Below are 19,447 nucleotides of genomic sequence, written 5' to 3'. Positions count from 1 at the left end.
CGCGGCCGCGCTGAGGGTGTCCCGGCAGTCGGTGGGGGCGGGGTCGGGATGTAGGACCTCCACTCCCCAGGTGCCCCGGGGGAGGGGGGGACGAGAGATAGCCATCAGCACCCGTCACAGGTCAGAAGCAGGAAGTGGGCGTCGCAGCCCAGAGCGAGAGCGGAGGACCCCTGGAGGTGGAAGACAGGCCCCCTGTTCCGTCCTCGGATCTCCGCATCTCCCGGGGACCCCCCTCGGCCCTCCCCGGGGCCCCAGACCTCCCCCTCCCCTCAACCCCTGCACCCTCTGCGGATTGGTCCCCGGCCTGCTGGGGGGCGGGGCCCGAGGGCCCTGACGTCACCGGCCGAGGGGGGCGGGCTGCTGGGGGAGGGGGGTGACGGGGCCGGCTCAGCACCTCGGAGAGCTCCCTCCCCGGCCTTGTTTTGCTTCGGAATCGCCGCCGGGGGAGGGAGCGAGGGGGCCGGGCACCTGGCGCAGAGGCAGAGGGATGGCCGCGGAGGGGTCGAGGGGCTCCGGCGGGCTGAGCGCCCAGCCGTGATCCGGCGGGGGGGCCGGGCCCCCGGGAGGGGTGGAGGGCAGAGGGCGGCGGCAGCAGTGGCCGCACATCTGGATGGAAGCGAGCTTTGTCCAGACCACCATGGCTCTGGGGCTGTCCTCCAAGAAAGCGTCTTCCCGGAACGTGGTCGTGGAGCGCAGGAACCTGATCACCGTGTGCAGGTGGGCGCCGCCGGTCCGGGCAGGGGCTGGGCGGAGCGCGGCTGCCGCGGACGGGAGGGGACGAAGGGTTAGGAGGAGTGCACGCCCGGCCTCCCCAGGGCCCGGAACCGAGAGGCATGGAAGTCGGTCCTTACTCTTCCCAGCCAAGCCAGGCCTTTGCCCGGCCTAGGGCCTGGGGGTGAGGGGGCTTAATTGGCACTGCAGCTTCCTGTGAGCACCAGGAAGTGACATTGCGCGAGGGGGAGGAGTGCGGACGGCTGGCTCCCTGGCTGGGAGCGGGGGCGGATGGGCCGAGGGGCACCCACGGGGGAAGCAGCGCCCTCCGACGCACCCTCGTGGCCACCCCCTGTCTGTCTGACCTCTCCCCACTGCCACGCGCAAATCCTGGAGGAGACGGCGACTCCCCTACAGCGGCAGCCATTGGCGGGGTCACACTGGGCTTGTGGGCGAAGCCCCCAGGCCCTTCCTGAAGGGTGAGGGGCACTCCCCGGGCTGTGAGGAGAACCCGGGCCTTGGGCCCCCAAGCCTGGGTCTCCTGGTTCAGGCAGAGGAGACTGGGAGGGCAGGGCCACTGGTCGTGGAGGGTGGGGCTGCCGCAGGATTGGGAAAGATCTGACTGCTCTCTTGGGCCCGGGAAGGGAGCCTTCAGCGGTGCAGTGACTGTCCTGTCCTGCCAAGGCTAGGAATGGCCAGCGTCTCAGCTCCTCTTCCTACCATGCACCCATGCCCGTACGCCCCTCTCCCTCTTGGACCCCCATGCCAGCTGCCTTCTCCACCTGCACCCTCTGCCCCCGCTGCTGCCAGCTCAGTGCCCACCTGATGCCGGCGCTCCTGGCTCCCACAGCTCCTTCCAGGTTCCTGGGCATGCACCCAAGGGTACTGCGTCTGTCTGACCCCATCGTACCCCAGGGCCAGGCACAGTGCTGTGTGCATCAGCCCCCTGGGGAAATGCCCTGATGTGATGGGAGGAAGGAGGCAGCCCCAAGTGCAGCCACGGCCTCTTCCCTCATCCTCACAGACCTGGCAGTGTGGAGCCAGAGAGTCCTCAGGTCAAGCTCTTTCCTGTTGGCTGTGCAGTCTTGGCGAGGTCTCCTAGCCTCTCTGGGCCTTGGGCACCTCATCATCCCCATCGTACCTGGGAGAGCCGCCCCAGGGCGCAGGAGTGGCATGCCTGGGAGGAGCCCTCCCGCACACAGCACCAGCCCTGTCCTGGTGACGCCCTTCCTGCCCCTGTCTCTGCTCTTGACCTCCTAAGTGCCAGGATGCCTGAACCTCTTGCAGGTGTGGGGGAAGGAGGGCTCTGGAGGGCTGGAGGGGGCTAGAGCTGGGGGGTTAGGGCTGGATCTGGCAGGAATCCGGACCCTGACAAGGGCTCAGATGCCCCTCAGGCCTCTGTGCACGCCTGCCATCACATGGTTTGCCTCCAGCTCCCAGAACAGTTCCCGTTAGCAGGCCGCAGGCTCCCCTGGGCCCTGGCCTCCTCGTCTCCATGGTAACCCGCAGCAGCCACTGCACCTCCTACCAGGGCGCACACCATGGGGCTCCAGGGCCATGACCAGCTCTGCAGCAGCCCTCAGGAGTTCTGGCAGACGGCTGCCGTGCCAAATCCAGCCCCGGGCCCCCATGGAGGGCTGACCCAGATGACCAAGTGGAAGGAGGTGCATCACGAGGCCCAGAAAATGCCCTGCGCACAGGCTGCCTTCCCGTGATGGCCCAGCTCCCTGCCCACCGGCAGTAGGCAGTGGGATCTGAACCAGTGTTAGTGAGGCAGATCCCAGCACCCTGTGTGCACCCAAGGACACAATTCAAATGCAGCACGCTCCCTCTCCCCAGTGCAGCCCTGACCCAGACCTGCCTCTGACCTCAGGCCAGTCCAACTCTAAGCCCACAGCGGGTGGGCTCGGGCTCAGCTGTGCCATGGCCTGAGAGCCTTGGAAGCCGGTGCTCCAGGGCTGTCACCTTGCAGAGTGGAGTACGGAGGGCAGAGGAGAGCAGGGTGATTGGTGACAGGCGTCCAGAGGCCGAAAGACAGCGGCAAGAGCGTAGGCTTGCAAATCAGATATACCCTGTGAGCTGCGTGGCTCTGGACACAGCAGTTAATCTCTTAGGGCCCCTCAGTTTCCTTATCTGTCAAATGGGGTTAGGCAGACCCTGCCTCCCAGGGCCGTATTGCATGCATGGCACGTTCCAAGGGGAGAGAAAAAGGACAGTTTCACACAGTTCCCGTATCCTTGGACATCCTGCCCCGCCCCTGCTCTACCACCCACGACAGGGCGATAATGGGGGCAGCAGGTGACGGCTGCAGGGGTGGGAACAGCAGAGGGAGCCTCAGGTTTCGCGCAAGGTTGGGAGAGGGACAGGGCACACGTGGTTCCAGCGCCTTGGCCACACTAGCATCCCGTGGCTCTCCCCCTCCCTGAGGAGCTGGGTGTCTGGGCCCCCAAGTCCCTTCCAGGGACTTACTGCCAGTGTCCCCTCCCACCCAGTGGGTGTGTCAGGCCCACACCCCTGCCTCCCCCTGCCCAGCTCTGCACTGCTTGGTTCTGGGCAGCTGGTGTGTGGGCGGCTGAGCCAGGAAAGGAAAGGGGGGAGGGGGCAGCCGGGTGCTGAGAGCCCACCTGGCCACCCGTGCGTGCCCACGCGCCACGTGCACTGTGCCAACTCACATGCTGGGGCACAGGTGACCCCATGTCCCGAGAAGGGACTGACGGTTGCTCCGGCAACTTCAGGAGACAGCTCAGGGCAGGGTACAAGCGGGCTTCTAATTCCTGGTTGGCCCCAGCTCCCAGCACGGATGGTGCCACAGGGAGGGGTGGCCAAAGAGGCTCTGGGCTGGGCCCGTGGGCCCTGGTGCCTCGTCTCTCTACCTGCTGTCTCATCCCCTCTCATTCCTTGTTCCTGTCACTTCTCCCGTCAACCACCTTGTCAATCAGCTTCCCACCTGTCACCCTGAGTCCACATGGCTCCTCTGCGGTCACTGTGGTCTCTTTGCCCGGCCCCGCCCCCTTCCTCCACCCCTAGCGCCCCGCCTTCTCGCCTGACAGCCCACTGCCCCATCTCCCTGCCCCTGGGTGCAGGTTCTCTGTGAAAACGCTGCTGGAGAAGTACACGGCGGAGCCCATCGATGACTCCTCAGAGGAGTTTGTGAATTTCGCGGCCATTTTGGAGCAGATCCTCAGCCACCGTTTCAAAGGTGGGTCCAGGCTCCTCCCCACGCCCCCAGCCTCCCCGCTCTGAGGGACGCCACGGATCTCTGGGCCCCATCACTGCGCCTGGCTCATGGGGAAGCCGGGACGGGTCTCCTGCCCCGAGCCCCACCAATGTGGGTGTCGCTCTAGCTGGTGTGTCCTTTGCATACAGGCGTTTGGGGGAGGCGTTTGCTTGGATGCTCCTATTCATGTCTGTGGGTGCCCTGCTACATGGGCCCTCTGCAGACTCCCTGGTCTTGCTGAGCCTGCTCCCTGCCCTGGCTCAGCCTGTGCCCCAGCAGGTCCAGTGAGCTGGTTCAGCTCGGATGGGCAGCGGGGCTTCTGGGACTACATCCGGTTGGCCTGCAGCAAAGTGCCCAACAACTGCGTGAGCAGCATTGAGAACATGGAGAATATCAGCACTGCGCGAGCCAAGGTGAGGGGCCTGCGGGGCGCAGGGGCAGGACAGCCGCTGCCCGCGCCCTGGTGCTCACTTCCTGCCCAGGGCACAGCGGGGAAGAGCCAGGCTGGACGCACGCCTGCCTTCGGGGCAGCGAGCAAAGCGAGCGTGCTTTGCAGGGCCGTGCATGGATCCGGGTGGCGCTGATGGAGAAGCGCATGTCGGAGTACATCACCACGGCTCTGCGGGACACCCGGACCACCAGGTCAGACCGCTCACGCAGCTTGGGCCACGGGCCCCAGCGTGTGCGCTGGTTGCCCACAGTCAGTCCTCACGTTACTGCAGCAAGTTCCTTCAGGCCCTGGACTACAAGTCCCAGCACACACTGCCGTTTCCTTCTTCCCCACTGCCCACCGGGCGGCCCAATCTGCTGTCCCAGAACACACTTCTAGCACCATCGCCATGGCTTCCACGTCAGGTTCCAGTGCCGTACCCACCCTCATTGTCCAGCACCATTCCCAGCATGCACTGCTCTCCCACTGGACACACCTGTGGACACCCTCAGCCACGTACCATTTTACTTGTCGGCCTTGAGCCATGGGCTGCAGTACCTAGCCCCAGGACTCCTTCCGGTGGCTGGAGTGCACACCTGCTACCCACAGACATGGTCCCAACGAGCTTCAGCCCTGGACTCAGGTTGGAAGGGAGGCTGGGTGCCTGGGCAGAGTGTGCCAGTGTGGGGAGCTTCAGGTGACGCTGTCTGGGTGCAGTGGGGGACAGGCACCGCCCCCTCCCAAGTGGCCACGTCCAGCTGGACACTCACCGCATTCTATTCCTGGTCTCCACAGTTCAGGGTGCCCCTCAGCCTAGGTTTTCAGTGCCTGCTGCATGAAGGTACTTTTGTTCAGATGCAAAACATTCTTGAAACGCATGTGCAGTTCTTCATAATTCACGTTGCCCACCAGCTTTTGGAAGACCCCAAGCACTCATGGTTAAGACTTGTTCCCCGACTTGAAGGATCTGGGTGACCCTGGACCTGGGGGGCCGGGGGAGCCCAGCAAGAGAGTCAGGGTCCACACCTCCTCCTTCCTCTGGGCCAGAGGTGTAGTAGGTCCCGGGAGCCCGGGTGTGTGGGGGGAGGGGACGACGGCCGCACCCCGGCCTCCCTCTCCCCGCAGGCGGTTCTATGACTCCGGCGCCATCATGCTGCGGGAGGAGGCCACCGTCCTCACCGGGATGCTGATCGGGCTGGGCGCCATCGACTTCAGGTGGGGCCTGCGGCCCGGAGGAGGCGGCTGTTTCCCCCACACCCCCAGCCCTCGCACCTGCCCCCAACCCGTGGCTCCTCTGCCCCAGTTTCTGTCTAAAGGGTGAAGTCCTGGACGGGAAGACCCCCGTGGTCATCGACTACACGCCCTACCTGAAGTTCACCCAGAGGTGAGCAGCCCTGTGCAGGCTGTGGGGCGGCCAGGGGGGACCGGGCCCGTCCTCGTGCCGCTACCCGGAGCGGGCAGGGTGGGCCGCGCGCGCCGCGGGCCCGGCCACGGCCGCTGCTCCCTTCCGCCAGCTACGACTACCTGACGGACGAGGAGGAGCGGCACAGCGCCGAGAGCAGCACGAGCGAGGACAACTCGCCCGAGCACCCGTACCTGCCGCTCGTCACCGACGAGGACAGCTGGTACAGCAAGTGGCACAAGATGGAGCAGAAATTCCGCATCGTTTACGCGCAGAAGGTGCGCGAGGCGCGGCGGGGGACGCGCGGGGGCTGGGCAGGGGGTGGGGACAGGGCTCCCAGCGGCCCGGCCCGCAGCTGGGCCCCCTCCTCCGGCCGCGCGCGCTGAGCCGGCGCCCCGCAGGGCTACCTGGAGGAGCTGGTGCGCTTGCGCGAGTCGCAGCTGAAAGACCTGGAGGCGGAGAACCGGCGGCTGCAGCTGCAGCTGGAGGAAGCGGCGGCGCAGAACCAGCGCGAGAAGCGGGAGCTGGAAGGCGTGATCCTGGAGCTGCAGGAGCAGCTGTGAGCGCGCCCACTGCCCCGGGGGACCCAGCGTCGCCCGCCCCGATCCCGCCTAACATTGTCCTCACCCCAAGATCCCGCGGCTTCCAACAGCCGCCCCCTCCTCACTGTTACCCTGCAGCGGGCATGCACCTCGCTGCCGGGACCCCGCATTGCGCACACTCAGCACCCTCCTACGTGGCCGCAGTTCCCACTGCTCCGAGTGCTTCTGCCCACCACCACCCGCGGGGACCCCGCCACCTCGCCTCCACAGACCCCTCTAGCACCTCTTCCCTGAACTGTTCACGCCCTGATCTTCCAGAATGGCCCCCCAAAACCCCGCATTGCCCTTCAGGAACCCCCTCTTCGCCCTCGCTGACTCCTTCAGCGCCCCGTTATCCCCTGCAGCGCCTGACGGGAGTGCACGAATCCCCGCCACCCTCTTCCCCGAGTACCACGTCCATGGCTTCTCGGGATCCGCCTCGCTCACCCCAACGTCGCGCCCCCTCCTTTGCTGCACGGGTCTCACTCCTGGCTCTCCCTCCCCGCGCCCGCTGACTCCCTTCCCCAACTGCGCTCCCTCTCCCAGCCAGGCCTGACCCCCTTCCCCCTCCCAGGACAGGTCTGATCCCTGGTGACCACGCCCCCCTGGCTCAGGGTTCCAAGGAGCTCACCACGCCCCTGGTCAACCAGTGGCCCTCGCTGGGGACGCTCAACGGGGCGGAGGGCGCCAGTAACTCCAAGCTGTACCGGAGGTAAGCCGCAGCCAGGCTTGGGCCCAGAGTGCGGGTCTCAGGGGCTGCGGGCCTTGGGGCTGCAGCCCTCTCCCACACCCTAGCACCCCACTCTGCCCCAGACACAGCTTCATGAGCACGGAGCCGCTGTCCGCGGAAGCCAGTCTGAGCTCGGACTCCCAGCGCCTGGGAGAGGGCAAGCGGGATGAGGAGCCCTGGGGCCCCATCGGTGAGCTCCCCTCCTCCCCTCCCCTGCACCCAGCACCCCTCCAGGAAGGGTGGAGGCGAGGCCTTGGGGCTGTCAGCCAGGCCCTGGCCACTCTCCCTCCTCTCCGCAACTTCCTGCAAGCCCCGCCCAGCAACCAGAGCTTGGCTTGACTGTTGGGCAGCAAGACCCCAGGGCCAACGCCTGGCTCTGCGGCTGGACCAGTCCCAGCCGGCAGCAGGACAGCCTCCAGGGGTGCCCGAGCTCGGGGGATTCTTGCGCTTCTCATGCACTCTGTGAACTGCTTGCCTGACCGTTCTTTCCCCCTTTTTCTTTGGCTGCCAGGAAGCTCAGAGCCAAATTAGTGGCTCCCTTCGAGCGAATGCCCAGGACTTCAACGCATGCATTTTGTGTTGACCTCACCCCTGGCTTCAGCTTGGTTTTTCCCATCCTAGTTTCCCTTGTGCCTGGATCTCCTGCCTTTTTCTTTCTTTTTTCCTGACCACTCTGTATCGGACGCCCAGGGGCCTTCCTTGAGACAAGGCAGGCTTCGGACTCGTAACCCCAGCAACACTGCGTGTGGCTGTCTGTCTGTCCGCCCCGCCAGACTGTGAGCTCCGCGAGGGCAGGGACCGTGTCTCTCGTCGTTCTCTGTACCCCCAGCGCTCGGAACAGAGCAAGCGCTCGCTGCGTGGTTAATAAATGAGCAGAGGATGAACCTCAGGGGGAGACAGACACCGTAGCGTGCCCAGCACTGCGCACGGCACGGGCAGCTGATGCCAACTGCTCCGGCAGAGACCGGGCCCCCGGGGGGGACCTGCAGGCTGCCTTCACGCATGCCTGTCCCAGCTCACACGCACATGCAGGCTGCCCGGCCCCGCCTCACCCGCCCTCTCTCCCCAGGGAAGGACCCCACGCCCTCCATGCTGGGCCTCTGCGGTTCCCTGGCTTCCATCCCCAGCTGCAAGTCCCTGGCGAGCTTCAAATCCAACGAGTGCCTGGTGAGCGACAGTCCCGAGGGCAGCCCGGCACTGAGCCCCAGCTGAGGAGCGGCGTGGGCGGGGCCAGCTCATGGACACCTGTCACCTGTCCTCGAGCCCCCCAACCCAGGACGCCCCCCCAGAGAACGCTGCCACCCAGCTGGGGGCCTCTTGCCTGTTCTAGCTCCCTGTGCAGGAAGGCGGGGCTGCAAAGGGACGCTGGCTGGGCCTGGGGGGCCTCGGGGAGCCCCTAGGGAGGCTGCTCTGCTACTCTGGCGACCCCGTGCCTGGCTGGCCCCCTGCCGGACTCTCCTTGTCTCATCACCCAGAACCGGAGGAGCTGGTGGCCCCACCTCGGCACCTCCCCTCCCCCATGCCCCGCCTGTCCCTTGGAGTCACTTCTTCCTCAGCCCCCGGAGTCGGGGCTCAGGAGGGAACCAGGCAAATAAAAAGCAGAGGACCGAGGGTGGCCTCATCTGTGGGGGGCTGGGCAGGGCGCTGACCGGAGGTCTGCAGAGGGCAGCAGAGCTACAGCAGGCCCTGCGGCCAAGGCCGGGTGCCCTCCGGGAGCAGGGAGGGGTAGCTTCTGCAGGAAGCATCCCAAGGCCGAGGTGTGCGGGGAGAGGGGGCCAGGCAAGCGCCCCCGCCCTGCCCCTGCCGGGAACCCCCTTCCCTGTGTGAGCCCCAGCTGCAGGCCTTGCCCGCCAGAGGCTCCCGCTCTGCTGCCACTCCGGGTGCCCTCAGCAGAGCCCCCCAGCCCCGGGGCTGCTCCCTCCACACGCGGGCCCGGCGCTGGGCGGGGAGCCCTGTTCACAGGTACAGCCCTGGGCAGCCAGAGCCAGCCCCGGGTTCCCTCCCAGGCCTCCCCTCGGATTCCCTCACAGGCGCCCATCTCCCCGCCACCCCAGGCCCCCCAAAGTCACAGGCACTGGGCGGAAGTTCATTATCTTTAGACTTCAGAAACTCACAGGGGAGGGGGTCTGAGCCAAGCCAGGGTTTCTTGGCTCCTGGAGGCAGCCCAGCTAACAAACACAAAGGGAAATGCAGGGTGGGGGTGGGGATGGGGGCAGGAGGCAGATTTGGTCTTGAACTTGGGGGGTAGGCAAGTGATGATCCTTGGGGATGGGAGCAGCTGTGACTGAGAAAGACCTGGAGGCCCAGGGGGGCAGCCCGCCTGGGGCTGGGGGCGGGGAGGGAGGGGAAGCAGGGCCCTGCCCCTGGGTGCTGCGGAAAAGGCACTTGGCTCAGCCCCTTCCTGCCCCCACCACGCGGGGCGGAGACGCTGGGATCCTCGCCCCTCTCAGGGGCACAGAGGCCGGTCTTGGTTGAGCCTCTGGAAGAAGCTTTTGCCAAACTCGTAAGTGCTGATCATGATGGCACAGGAGGGAGCAGCCTTGATGATCCTGGGCAGGAAGCCTGCAGGGCAGGGGAGGTGGGGCGCGGGGTCAGAGGTCAGGGGTCAGGGGCCAGGGCAAGTGGCAGGAGTGCTGCACTTACCTGCGAAGAGGCCCCTGGTGCCTGACTCAGCCCGGATCCTCCGCAGCAGCAGCCACGTGGAGGCGGTGTGCGGGGGTGACACTGCGAACACCAGGCCGCTCAGTAGGAGCCCTGCCGGCCCCGCGCCCCCAGCCGGGTCACCTGCCCCTCACCTCGCACGGCCTCCATGGCTCCCAGAGCCACCTGGCGCTGAGTCTTCACCACGTCGAAGGGCAGGGTCAGGGTGGCAGCCACCTGCGGGGTGGGCAGAGCTCATCCCCTCGCCCAGGAGCCCTGGCCCCTGCACCCCAAGCGGCTGTAGGGGTTGGGAGGGACAAGAGCAGCACAGGACGGGCCAGGGACAGCTAGGCTGCCAGGGACTCACCATCCCCGAGATGCCGCCAGCCACGAAGCTGATGCCCACCGGCGTCTGGTCCTTCGGTCTCCGCCCGTTCAGCCAGCTCTTCACCAGCTCATAGTTGAACCAGTACAGGGCTGGGAGAGGGGGCCTCATCAGCGGTGGGGGGGCCCAGCTGCCGTGGCAGGCCCTCGCAGGAACCTGCTCCTGGGGGCCGGCAGACTGCTGGCTGGGCCCCTGCACAGACAGGGAGCCTCGGGCTTGGGGCAGCTGAGAGGCCCAGGGGGACTTGACTCCCTCACCCTGCCCCTACCTGAGAAGGGCACGTCTCGAAGGGCTGTGGGGCCCCAGCCCAGCCACAGCGAGCGCCAGCCACCCTGGGCCACTGCAGCCCGAACACAGGCGCCCAGCTCCCGGTACGACACGTGCCGAGCCTGCAGCTTCGTCCGCACCAGCTCCAGGGGGCTGACCACGGTCACGGTGCCCACTGCGGGGAGGGAGAGGTACATCAGCTGCCCGGCCCACACGACAGAGCCCAGAACATTCCGCCACCCCCGGGCTGGCAGGGGCTTGGGCACAGGTGGGGGCAGAGGGACGCCAAGGCCCCAGGCTGTGCTCACGGCGGGCCAGTGCGCCAGCCACCATGGGCGCGTAGAGGTCAGAGGTCAGGGCTCGAGCACACAGGAAGGCCTTGAGCTGGTCGTAGGCAGTGAAGTAGACGGCGGTAGCTGGCACGGTCATCACCCTGGGTGTAGATGTGACTTAGGACCCCAAGGCTCCCAAACCTCTCAAGCACCCCTGCCCCGCCCCCACCAGCGAGCAGCAGGGGCCGGGTCACTCACAGGGTGGCAGGGAGGCCGCTCCACAGCGTCCTGGTGCCCTCGTGCCTCACAATCTTCACAAAGGCGTCCTGGCCAAGTGGGCGCAGCCGGGGGGTGGGGGACAGGGTGGACGTGAACCAGGCCTCCGCCCACCAGGCTTCCGCAGGGGCCACCGTGCAGCCAGGGCCCAGGCGGACTCCTCCGGGAAACCATCCCCGACCTGACCCGCTCCCCTCCTACCACCCCCCCACCCCCGCAGTGGGCACAGCTGCCCCTCACCATGGTGCCAGTGAAGCGGGTGGGGTCCTGAAACCAGCTGGCACAGCGGGCACTGTTCGGGCACAAGTACAGGGGCTCCAGGACACCACTGCAGTACAGCAGGCACTTCCCTGTGGGTGGGAGAGGGGGCACTGGAGGGCCGGCGAACCTGGGCTCCCTGTCTGGACGCTCTCCTGCAGGACCGGGGCGGGGGGGGGGGGGGAGGCGCTGGCTCGGGGGCCCCTGGAGACGGTAGGACACTCCCCCCCCCAAGCCCCCTGGTCGGCACTCACAGTTGGCGTAGGAGAGGCTCCAGAGCCTGGAGGGGTGTGTCAGCCCTGAAACACAGGCAGCCCATCCGGTCAGGAGAGCCCGGCCCGCCCGGGGGTCCCCGCCCCCCACAGGCTCCGGGCACAGTGCTCACCACTGGCCCCCGATGGGCGCTGGGACTGCAGGCGGACCTTCACCACGTCCAGGGGTGTCACTGGCGGGGGGGGCAGAGCAGAAGGCCCCAGTCAGGACCCCACTCCGCCCCGCCCCCGCCCCCAGGCGCCTCCAACCCAGGTCTTACTGAAGAGGGAGGTGACCACAGCCCCAGCGCCCGAGGCCACCATCTGCTGGAGGGGGCTGATGCCCCCACGGTCCTGCTCCGCCATCTTGCGGCTCCAGTCCTGAGAAAGACACTCCAGTCAGTAGGCGCCCACTCCCACGTGGGGGGGCAGGAGGCAGAGGCACTTGACCCACGCTGGCCCCGCATCAAGCTCTTCAGCGCCCCTCTGAAGCGGCTCCCGTCAGCCCCATCTTTGCCAGCAGCGAAACCAAGGCTGGGGAGGCGAGGTGAGGTCACTCCGGTCTGGTCGAGGCCGGGTGGTCCTTCGCTGGCCCATGGCAACAGCCGCCACTGCCATTCCCTGCTCAGCGCCACACGTGCTCACGGTGCAGCTCTCAGGTGCCCGCGCCCAGTCTCAAAGATCAAATCCCGGGGGCCGGCACACGCGACTGCAGGCTGGGGTGCCCGGGCTCCCCGCGGCCTGCTCCCGGCGCCGGACGGGCCAGGCGCTGGGCTTTGACCACTCTTCCTGCCTTCTCCTAAAATACGGGCCGGGGGCCCAGACGAGGGGGCGTGGGGTTGGGGAGACGGGGTCTCCCCTCGCTTCTCGCCGACACTCCGTGCCCAGGGTCTGCGAACAGGGAAGCCCCGTAAAGCGACGCGGTCGCACGGTGGCCCGCGGCTCCGGGCTCCCAGGGACCCCCCCCCGGGGATCGCACTCCCTCCCGTCTCCGCCCCCCGTCTCCCGCCCCGGCCCCGCTCCCGGCCTGCTCACCTAGCTCTCAGCCGGTGCTCGTGCGGCACGGCGCCCAGGGCCCCGCGGGCCCATAGCCGCTCCGCGGCCGGAGCGAGGTCCCGCGCCCCCGCCTCGCACCAAGGCCGACCAGGAAAGCGGCGGAGCCGGCCCCGCCCCCGGGCTGCGCGAGAGGCCCCGCCCCCCGCGGGCCGACCGGCCGCTAACCCGGAGTACCTCGGCCCCGCCCACTCGCGTCCCAGGCCGCGGCCCCGCCCCGTCCCGCGTTCGCGCTCCCGCGCCGGGCCCGGCATGGCCGCTCCCCGTACTCCACGGCCCCGGCACCCGGCGGGCGCTGCACGGGCTCGCGGACTGCGCGGCTGGCAGGCGCCCGAGCGAGGCTGAGGGGCCCGGGAGCCGCGCCCCGCACCGCCTGGGGCCGCAGCGTCGCCGGGGAGCCCGCCACGCTCACGGCGCTGTTTTTGGGTGGCTTTTCCTGGAAACTGCTCCTGGCTCGTGCTCACGTGGGGAGCCGGCCGCTCAGGCCTGGGGGCTCCGGCCGCTGGCGGGGGCTGGGGCGGCGCCCCCGGGACGGGGCCAGGTCGTGCAGGGCAGGACGCGGTGGCCGTAACCGCCGCCCCCGGCCCTCGAGCGTCTGAGCTCTTTGCGCGGGTTGTCAGGCTGCCCCGCTGTACCGGAGCCGAGGCCCGGGCTCGGGCTCGCGGCCGGGGTGACCCCGCGCCGAGGGCCGGCGCTGGCGCCTCTGATCCGGCTCCTCGGGGTCTCGCTTCCCCCCGCGGCCGAGACCCCACGCCTGCCTCGCCTTTAAAACTTTCGCCCCAGTGTGATTATTTGTCCTGAGACAGAAAACGAGCCTTCACCTTTAAGAGGGGTGGGCGGGGACTTTGACGTCACTATCTTCCCCGCCCCTCGGGTTCCAACTGGTTGCGAACGGCGCCGGAGCCGCCCAGCCAGCCGGTTGCTGCCGGCTTAGCACGTGGATGCCAAGGGGCCAACCGTTCTCATTCCCTGAGAAAGCCTTGTAGCTCTGCGAGGCTGGGACGCCCCAGCTTGGGGCGGGGGAGGAGGCCGAAGGTCAAAAAGGCTGGAGGCCGGGGGGTCCTTTACACTCCCTTCACCCCCCCCCCCCCCCAGAGTTCACTAGCGACACAAAGTCGCTTTACAAACAGTCCGTTCAAGCGAGGACGCAGCCCCCTTTAAGGCCCTTTGCAACCTCAAAAGTTAGGGTTTACCAGTTCACGGCCGCGGGATTGTCCTCACTCCACGGGGTGGGGTGGGGGGGCAACCTGAGGCTCCAGCGTAGAGCCAGACGCAGCCCCGGGGGTCAGACCCCGACCTGGGTGACGCCCCCGTCAGGAGGCCCAACTCCTGCTCTACCGCCTGTGCACCTGTGTGTCCCGGTTCCAGCCTCACCTGCCTCCTCCATCGCGGGGAGGGGCCCTACCGGGCGTGCCCACCCCCTGAACCTCACTTTCCCGGCTTGTAGAGGGAGCCCGTGGCTATAGCACCCCCCCTCGCAGCTCTGGAGCCGAAGCTGCCATTGTACTACTACCATCAGTTGTCCCCAGGCCCCCAGCACAGAAACTTCTCTGAGCTCCGAGCCACCTGTGCCTCCGCCATGCGGGCGTCACCAGGGCAGAAGGCGGGGCTTGCAACGACCTTAAGTAAGACACCTTCAAGATTTGCCACAACTCTTCTGCGTCCCCGTCTCAAAATGAAGGCGTTCCCACCAGCTGCCCTGCCTCAAGCTAAACCCCCCCTGTGAGAGCTGCTGGCAAACCCCCACCACAGCCAGGGCTGGGCCAGGCTGGGGCCGGGAGCCTGCAAGTCCAGCTGGGTCTCAGGTCTCCCAGGAGGGCGGTGGAGGGGCCCAGCTGCCCGCCAGGGTGAGCAGCAGCTGGCAGTTGAACCCCGGGCCCTTTGATATGGGTGTGGGCATCGCCCGCCGCACTGAAACCATTCTGCCGAGCACCCATGTCTGCTTTCAACTCTGCCACGGGGGCCTGGGGCAGGTCCTGGCCTGACTGCGAGCCAGGAGGGGACGCCGAGGCTGGCCAGGGCCCTGTGACGCCTTCTTCCCCGCAGCCGTTTCTGGAGCAGATTGGAGCTGTGACAGGTGTACGGTCAGGGGCCTAGGGAGGCAGCTAGGGGGCTGGAGAGGTGCTCAGGGGGGTCAGGGCAGGGACCCCCAGTGCCTGTGAGCCTGGGGCCAGAGCTGTCCCCGTGGAGCGTAGCGTCCTGGAGGCTCCCTCCCCAGGCACAGAGCTAGACGCCAGGCTGAGCTGCGACTGGAATGTGCGGGTGAGAGGGGGTCCCAGAGCCCTGGAGCACCAATGGCCAAACCAGAGTGAGCTCCGAGTGGGGGATGTCGCCTTGGCTGCGGAAGTTTCTCCTGACTTCTCCCCTGTTCTCAGGAAATCAAGGCCTGCTGCAGGCTTTGGGGGTGATGTGGGAGGATCAGTAACTTAGTCTCAGCTGGGTTTTGAGAGAGCAAGAGCAAGAAAGGGGGGGGAGCCAGTGCAGCAACTGTTCCCCACTGTGGGTCAAGGCAAGGCCTGGGGGTGTTCACTGTGCTGTTTTTGCAACTTTCTTGCTGTATTTAAAATAAAGACTTGGAGGAGAAGGGGACCCCCACAAATACACAGGTGGTACTGAAAGAATCCGAAGCAGCAACCGTTTTTGTTTGACGCTTTTATTGATTTATTCTTAAAATGTTATCCATTTGAAAGGCAGCCACAGGAAGAGAGAGCCAGAGAGTTCCCGGCTCCTGGCGTGGGCCTGGTCAAGCCCTGGCTGTCATAACCCTTTGGGAAGTGAACTAGCGCATGGAAGATGTCGCTCTGTCTCTCCCTCTCTCTGTGTAACTCTGTCTCTCGAATAAATACATCTTAAAAAAAAAAAAAAAAAAAATGCTCCCTTCCCTGGAGGGAGGCCGAGCTCTCCAGCCTAAGGCCGGGGTTTAGCCGCGGGGCGCTGCCGAGGGCTCGCGGCAGGAGTGCCAGCGCCCCCTAGGGGACGTTCCTGACATCTGCGAAGCCTGTGTGTCGGTGGTGGGGAAAGGTCGCCGGCCCCGCACCTGTGGGCTGGCAGCTCACCGGTGCGCAATGTCCAGGCAAGGGTCAGAGGGTCGGTCCAGCAAGGACAGCTCTCCCGGTTCTTCGCTGCCTTTTCTCAGGTCACAGGCATGAGCAACTGGCCACGCAGCTCTATTTTCCCCACATCTTTTGGGAGCAGTTTTAATAAACATGGGATTTTTCACCATGCAATGCTGGGACAGAGTTTTTGTTCCTTTCTATTACACTCAAACTTTAAAAAAAATTTTTTTTTGAGAATTCGCTTGAAAGGCAGTTACACAGAGAGAGAAGCTCTTCCACCTGCTGGTTCACTCCCAGAGTGGTGGCAACACTGGGGCTGGGCCAGGCTGAAGCCAGGAGCCAGGAACTCCATCTGGTCTCCCACTTGGGTGCCGGGGCACAAGCACTTGAGCCATCTTCCACTGCTTCCCCAGGCCATTAGCAGGGAGCTGGACTGGAAGTGGAGGGGCCCAGCCGAGACAGGAACTGGTGCCCATATGGGATGCTGGAGTCGCAGGTGGCGGTGGCTTAACCCACTGCACCACAACGCCAGCCCCTATAGCTCGAACTTTATCTAGATTTTTAAGAACACCTTGTGTAGGAAAATTGTATTATCTAAGAATTTTGCTTCTGAATATTAAAAGAGAACTACATAGGCCGGCGCTGTGGCTTAACAGGCTAATCCTCTGCCTTGCGGCGCCGGCACACCGGGTTCTAGTCCCGGTCAGGGCGCTGGATTCTATCCCGGTTGCCCCTCTTCCAGGCCAGCTCTCTGCTATGGCCCGGGAAGGCAGTGGAGGATGGCCCAAGTGCTTGGGCCCTGCACCTGCATGGGAGACCAGGAGAAGCGCCTGGCTCCTGGCTTCGGATCAGCGCGATGAGCCGGCTGCAGTGGCCATTGGAGGGTGAACCAACGGCAAAAAGGAAGACCTTTCTCTCTGTTTCTCTCACTATCCACTCTGCCTGTCAAAAAAAAAAAGAGAGAGAGAGAGAGAGAGAGAGAGAACTACAAAGCCGCCATTACCAAAAGCAGATTTGGGAGCTGTTTTTGGCTAAGAGCCCCACAGAGGAGCACGTGCTCACCACAGCAAGTTGCTCCCAGTCCCACGCGGTGGCTGCCAGGTCTGGCCTCTCAGGGTGACCGCCGCTGCCTGGGGGACGGGGGGCCCCAGACCAGCCCGGCCGAGCCCTGTCTGAACCTAGATCACAGGGACCCAAAAGGAAGAGGAGCTGTCCCCACTGGGCACCCACTGACTGCACGTGTGTGTGTGTGTGTGTGCGCACACATGAGTCTTCTGTTGATTTGTGGAGCATTTCTCTCTTTGGTTCTTCTTCTTTTTTTTAACAGCTTTGAGGGTTTCTGCTAGACCCTGTTGTGGGCCCTGGGATGCAGCAAAGATGAAGGCTCCCGAGGCCCCTGCTCAGCCGTGCCGCTGTGGACAGTGAGGACATCTGTAGGGGCAAGAAGCCAGGGTCTCATGGGAGAAGGCTTGGGATCAGCTGGAGAGAGGGGCCCAGGCCTGGATGCTGGCTCGGGCCCCTCCCCCCGCACTGTCAGCCGCGTGACCTTGGGAAGCCTGGCCCACCTGCCTCTCAGTTCTCTCATAAAAATGGAACTAACAATTGCACCAACCTCAAAGGGCTGCGCTAAAGATTAAAGGAGAAGGGCGGTGCTTTGCTAGTGGTTGAGACACCTGCACCCCGTCCCATGCCAGGGTGGGGTCCCAGCCTGATGGGCACCCTGGAAGGCAGCAGGTGGTGGCTGAAGGAAGGGGGTCCCAGCCACTCACGTGGGCGGCTCGCTTGGAGTTCCCGGCTGCAGGCATTTGAGGAGAGACCCAGCAGATAGGATCTCTCTCTCTTGCTCTCTCCCTCTGGAATAACTAAGGAATACACACAAATATGGAAGGAGACTATAATAGGGAACTTGGCACCATGCCGACTTCAGCAAGTGCGGGCAGGACTTGTGTTTGAAGACAGCCACGGGAGAGGTGGAACCGCAGAGAGCCAGGGGCGTCCCAAGGCAGGTTTCTCTGCCTGATCCTTGGGGCCCTGTCTCCTTCCTGGGCCTCCGTCTCTTCACCTTTAAAATGGACCGAGCAATACCCCGGACCCTACTCGCTCTGGGGGCTGCTGAGGTTGGAGTGACAGATGTGTGAATGTGGTTTGTGGGCAGGAAGGGGTGTCCCGCGTGGGCGGTTTCCCCACTCACACCCGCCGCCCCCCCCCCAGCCCTATGCTGGCTGCGCGCCCTGTCCCCACCCCTCCCTGCCCTGGCAGCCGCCTCCCCTCGGGGCTCCAGGAGACGACGCCCCAGCGACAGCTCACGGGGCTGACCGAAGCGCCCTTGATGTCCCGGGGAGAATTCCCGGCGGCTCTGATGAGCCAGTTTATGAGCTTTCCTCACAGCCCTCATCCCGTTTGAGCCTCGTGGGACTGCGTGGAGGGTGCGCCGGGGTTGCTGTGTGCCCATTCTCCTGATGACCTCTGGGATTTCAATCACCGAGCCTCGGGTTCTGACCTCTCCGCTCCCTGGCTGCGGGACCCTGGACAGGACCCTTAGCACGGTGTGCGCTTGCGCAGTGGAGAGAGTTCTCGGCAGCGTCGCCGTAGGCAGGAGAGGGTTCACCCTGGAAACAGTGCAGCAGTTAGGAGGCTACTGTGGGGCGCTGGCATTGTGGCGAAGCACGTGGAGCCGCCGCCTGTGACACCAGCATCCCACACGGGTGCCAGTTCGAGGTCAGCTGCTCCACTTCCAATCCAGCTCCCTGCTAACACGCTCAGAGGATGGCGCCTATGCTTGAACCCCTGAACCCACGTGGGAGACCTGGATGGAAGCCTGGCCCAGCCCTGGCTGTTGTGGCCATTTGGGGAGTGAACCAGCAGATGGAAGATACCTCTCTCTGTCTCTCTCTAACTCTGGCTCTCAAATAAATAAAATATTTTTTTAAAAAAAGATGCCACTCGGGACAGCCACATCTCACATCAGAATCCCTGGGTTCAAATCCTGGCCACACATGCAGTCCCAGCCACCTGCTGATGCAACCCTGGGAGGCAGCCGGTGCTGGCTCAGCCGGCTGTGTCTCTGCCACCCACTCAGGGTTCCTGGCTCCTGGCTTCGGCCAGGGGCTGTAGGCATTGAGTTAAGCAGTGGATGGGAGACTTCTGTTGGGTTCTCTGATTTCAAATAAATAAAATAATTAAATAAAAATCATATTAAAAACACAGTCTTCATTCTTCCCTATGTTTCTGCCACCAACACCAAGCTCCTTAGCGCCCAGCTCTGACAAACGGGCTGCCATGGCGCCCACAACCTCAGCTGCTTTCTGCCCACTTCCTGGCCATTGTGACGGCTGGCTCCAGCTCCCAGAGTGCACCAGCAACGCAGTGGCCTCCGGGCCACCATGGACAGGCATGGCTGCCCAGGGACCTCGAGTTCAGAAAAAGGCACAGGGTGTGACAGTGGCCGGACCACCGAGGTGGGGGGCTGGGGCCACTCCCCACTCTTCCCAACGCTTCCAGGCCAGGCCGCCACCCCTGCGGAGAGAGCCGGTGTCCTTGGATGTGGGCCCCGGGTGGCCTCAGAGGCGCTCACGAGGGGTTTAGGAGACCTGAGCCCCTGTCTGGTTGGTTTTTTTTGCTTCTTTGATTTTTCCCCTTCTACTCTTCTGCGATTAGATTTCCTGTTACCAGTTTGTAACACTTACTTGAAAAATGAATGTCTTTGTCTTGAATAAATGCAGTTTACTCATCAAACTTCTTTCAAACATAGGTATGATGGAGGGAGAAATGATAGTTTACAAAGAAACTATATGTGCTTGGCTCTTTTTGTTCTTAAGATTTATTTATTTTATTTGAAAGCAGAGTTACAGAGAGAGAGGGAGGGACAGAGAAAGAGATCTTCCATCTGCCGGTTCACTCCCCAGATGACCAGGGCTG

General features: G+C 64.8%; 2 protein-coding genes across 10 annotated transcripts; one reads left to right on the top strand and one right to left on the bottom strand.

Moving 5' to 3' along the window:
* The first annotated feature begins 523 nt into the window (after positions 1-523).
* On the top strand, positions 524-8,677 carry RUNDC3A (RUN domain containing 3A). Of its 9 annotated transcripts, none has more exons than XM_062215736.1 (11): positions 524-717; positions 3,795-3,910; positions 4,205-4,341; positions 4,485-4,570; positions 5,484-5,573; positions 5,662-5,742; positions 5,873-6,038; positions 6,162-6,319; positions 6,916-7,053; positions 7,137-7,261; positions 8,141-8,677. In XM_062215736.1, the coding sequence occupies exons 1-11, from the start codon at positions 611-613 to the stop codon at positions 8,281-8,283; spliced, it is 1,347 nt and encodes a 448-aa protein (XP_062071720.1). In that variant the 5' UTR covers positions 524-610; the 3' UTR covers positions 8,284-8,677. The 9 variants fall into 9 exon arrangements, with proteins under 9 accessions (XP_062071720.1, XP_062071721.1, XP_062071719.1 ...); XM_062215737.1 differs by having other exon boundaries at positions 525-717; positions 4,208-4,341; XM_062215735.1 differs by having other exon boundaries at positions 526-717; positions 4,193-4,341.
* Positions 8,678-9,151: 474 nt separating this feature from the next.
* On the bottom strand, positions 9,152-12,558 carry SLC25A39 (solute carrier family 25 member 39). The gene is made up of 12 exons (XM_062215711.1): positions 12,456-12,558; positions 11,702-11,801; positions 11,555-11,614; positions 11,424-11,468; positions 11,152-11,261; positions 10,894-10,961; positions 10,672-10,796; positions 10,365-10,538; positions 10,079-10,188; positions 9,867-9,948; positions 9,715-9,795; positions 9,152-9,633 (listed from the first exon to the last, which is right to left on the bottom strand). Exons 2-12 carry the CDS (start codon positions 11,784-11,786, stop codon positions 9,518-9,520), a joined length of 1,056 nt encoding a protein of 351 aa, XP_062071695.1. The 5' UTR covers positions 11,787-11,801; positions 12,456-12,558; the 3' UTR covers positions 9,152-9,517.
* Between the last annotated feature and the right edge of the window lie 6,889 nt (positions 12,559-19,447).

Source organism: Lepus europaeus, chromosome 18 (genome assembly GCF_033115175.1).
Source record: "Lepus europaeus isolate LE1 chromosome 18, mLepTim1.pri, whole genome shotgun sequence".
Taxonomy (NCBI): Eukaryota; Metazoa; Chordata; class Mammalia; order Lagomorpha; family Leporidae; genus Lepus; species Lepus europaeus.
The sequence above is the reverse complement of the archived record's forward strand: the minus strand, read 5'-3'. Positions and strand labels throughout refer to the sequence as shown.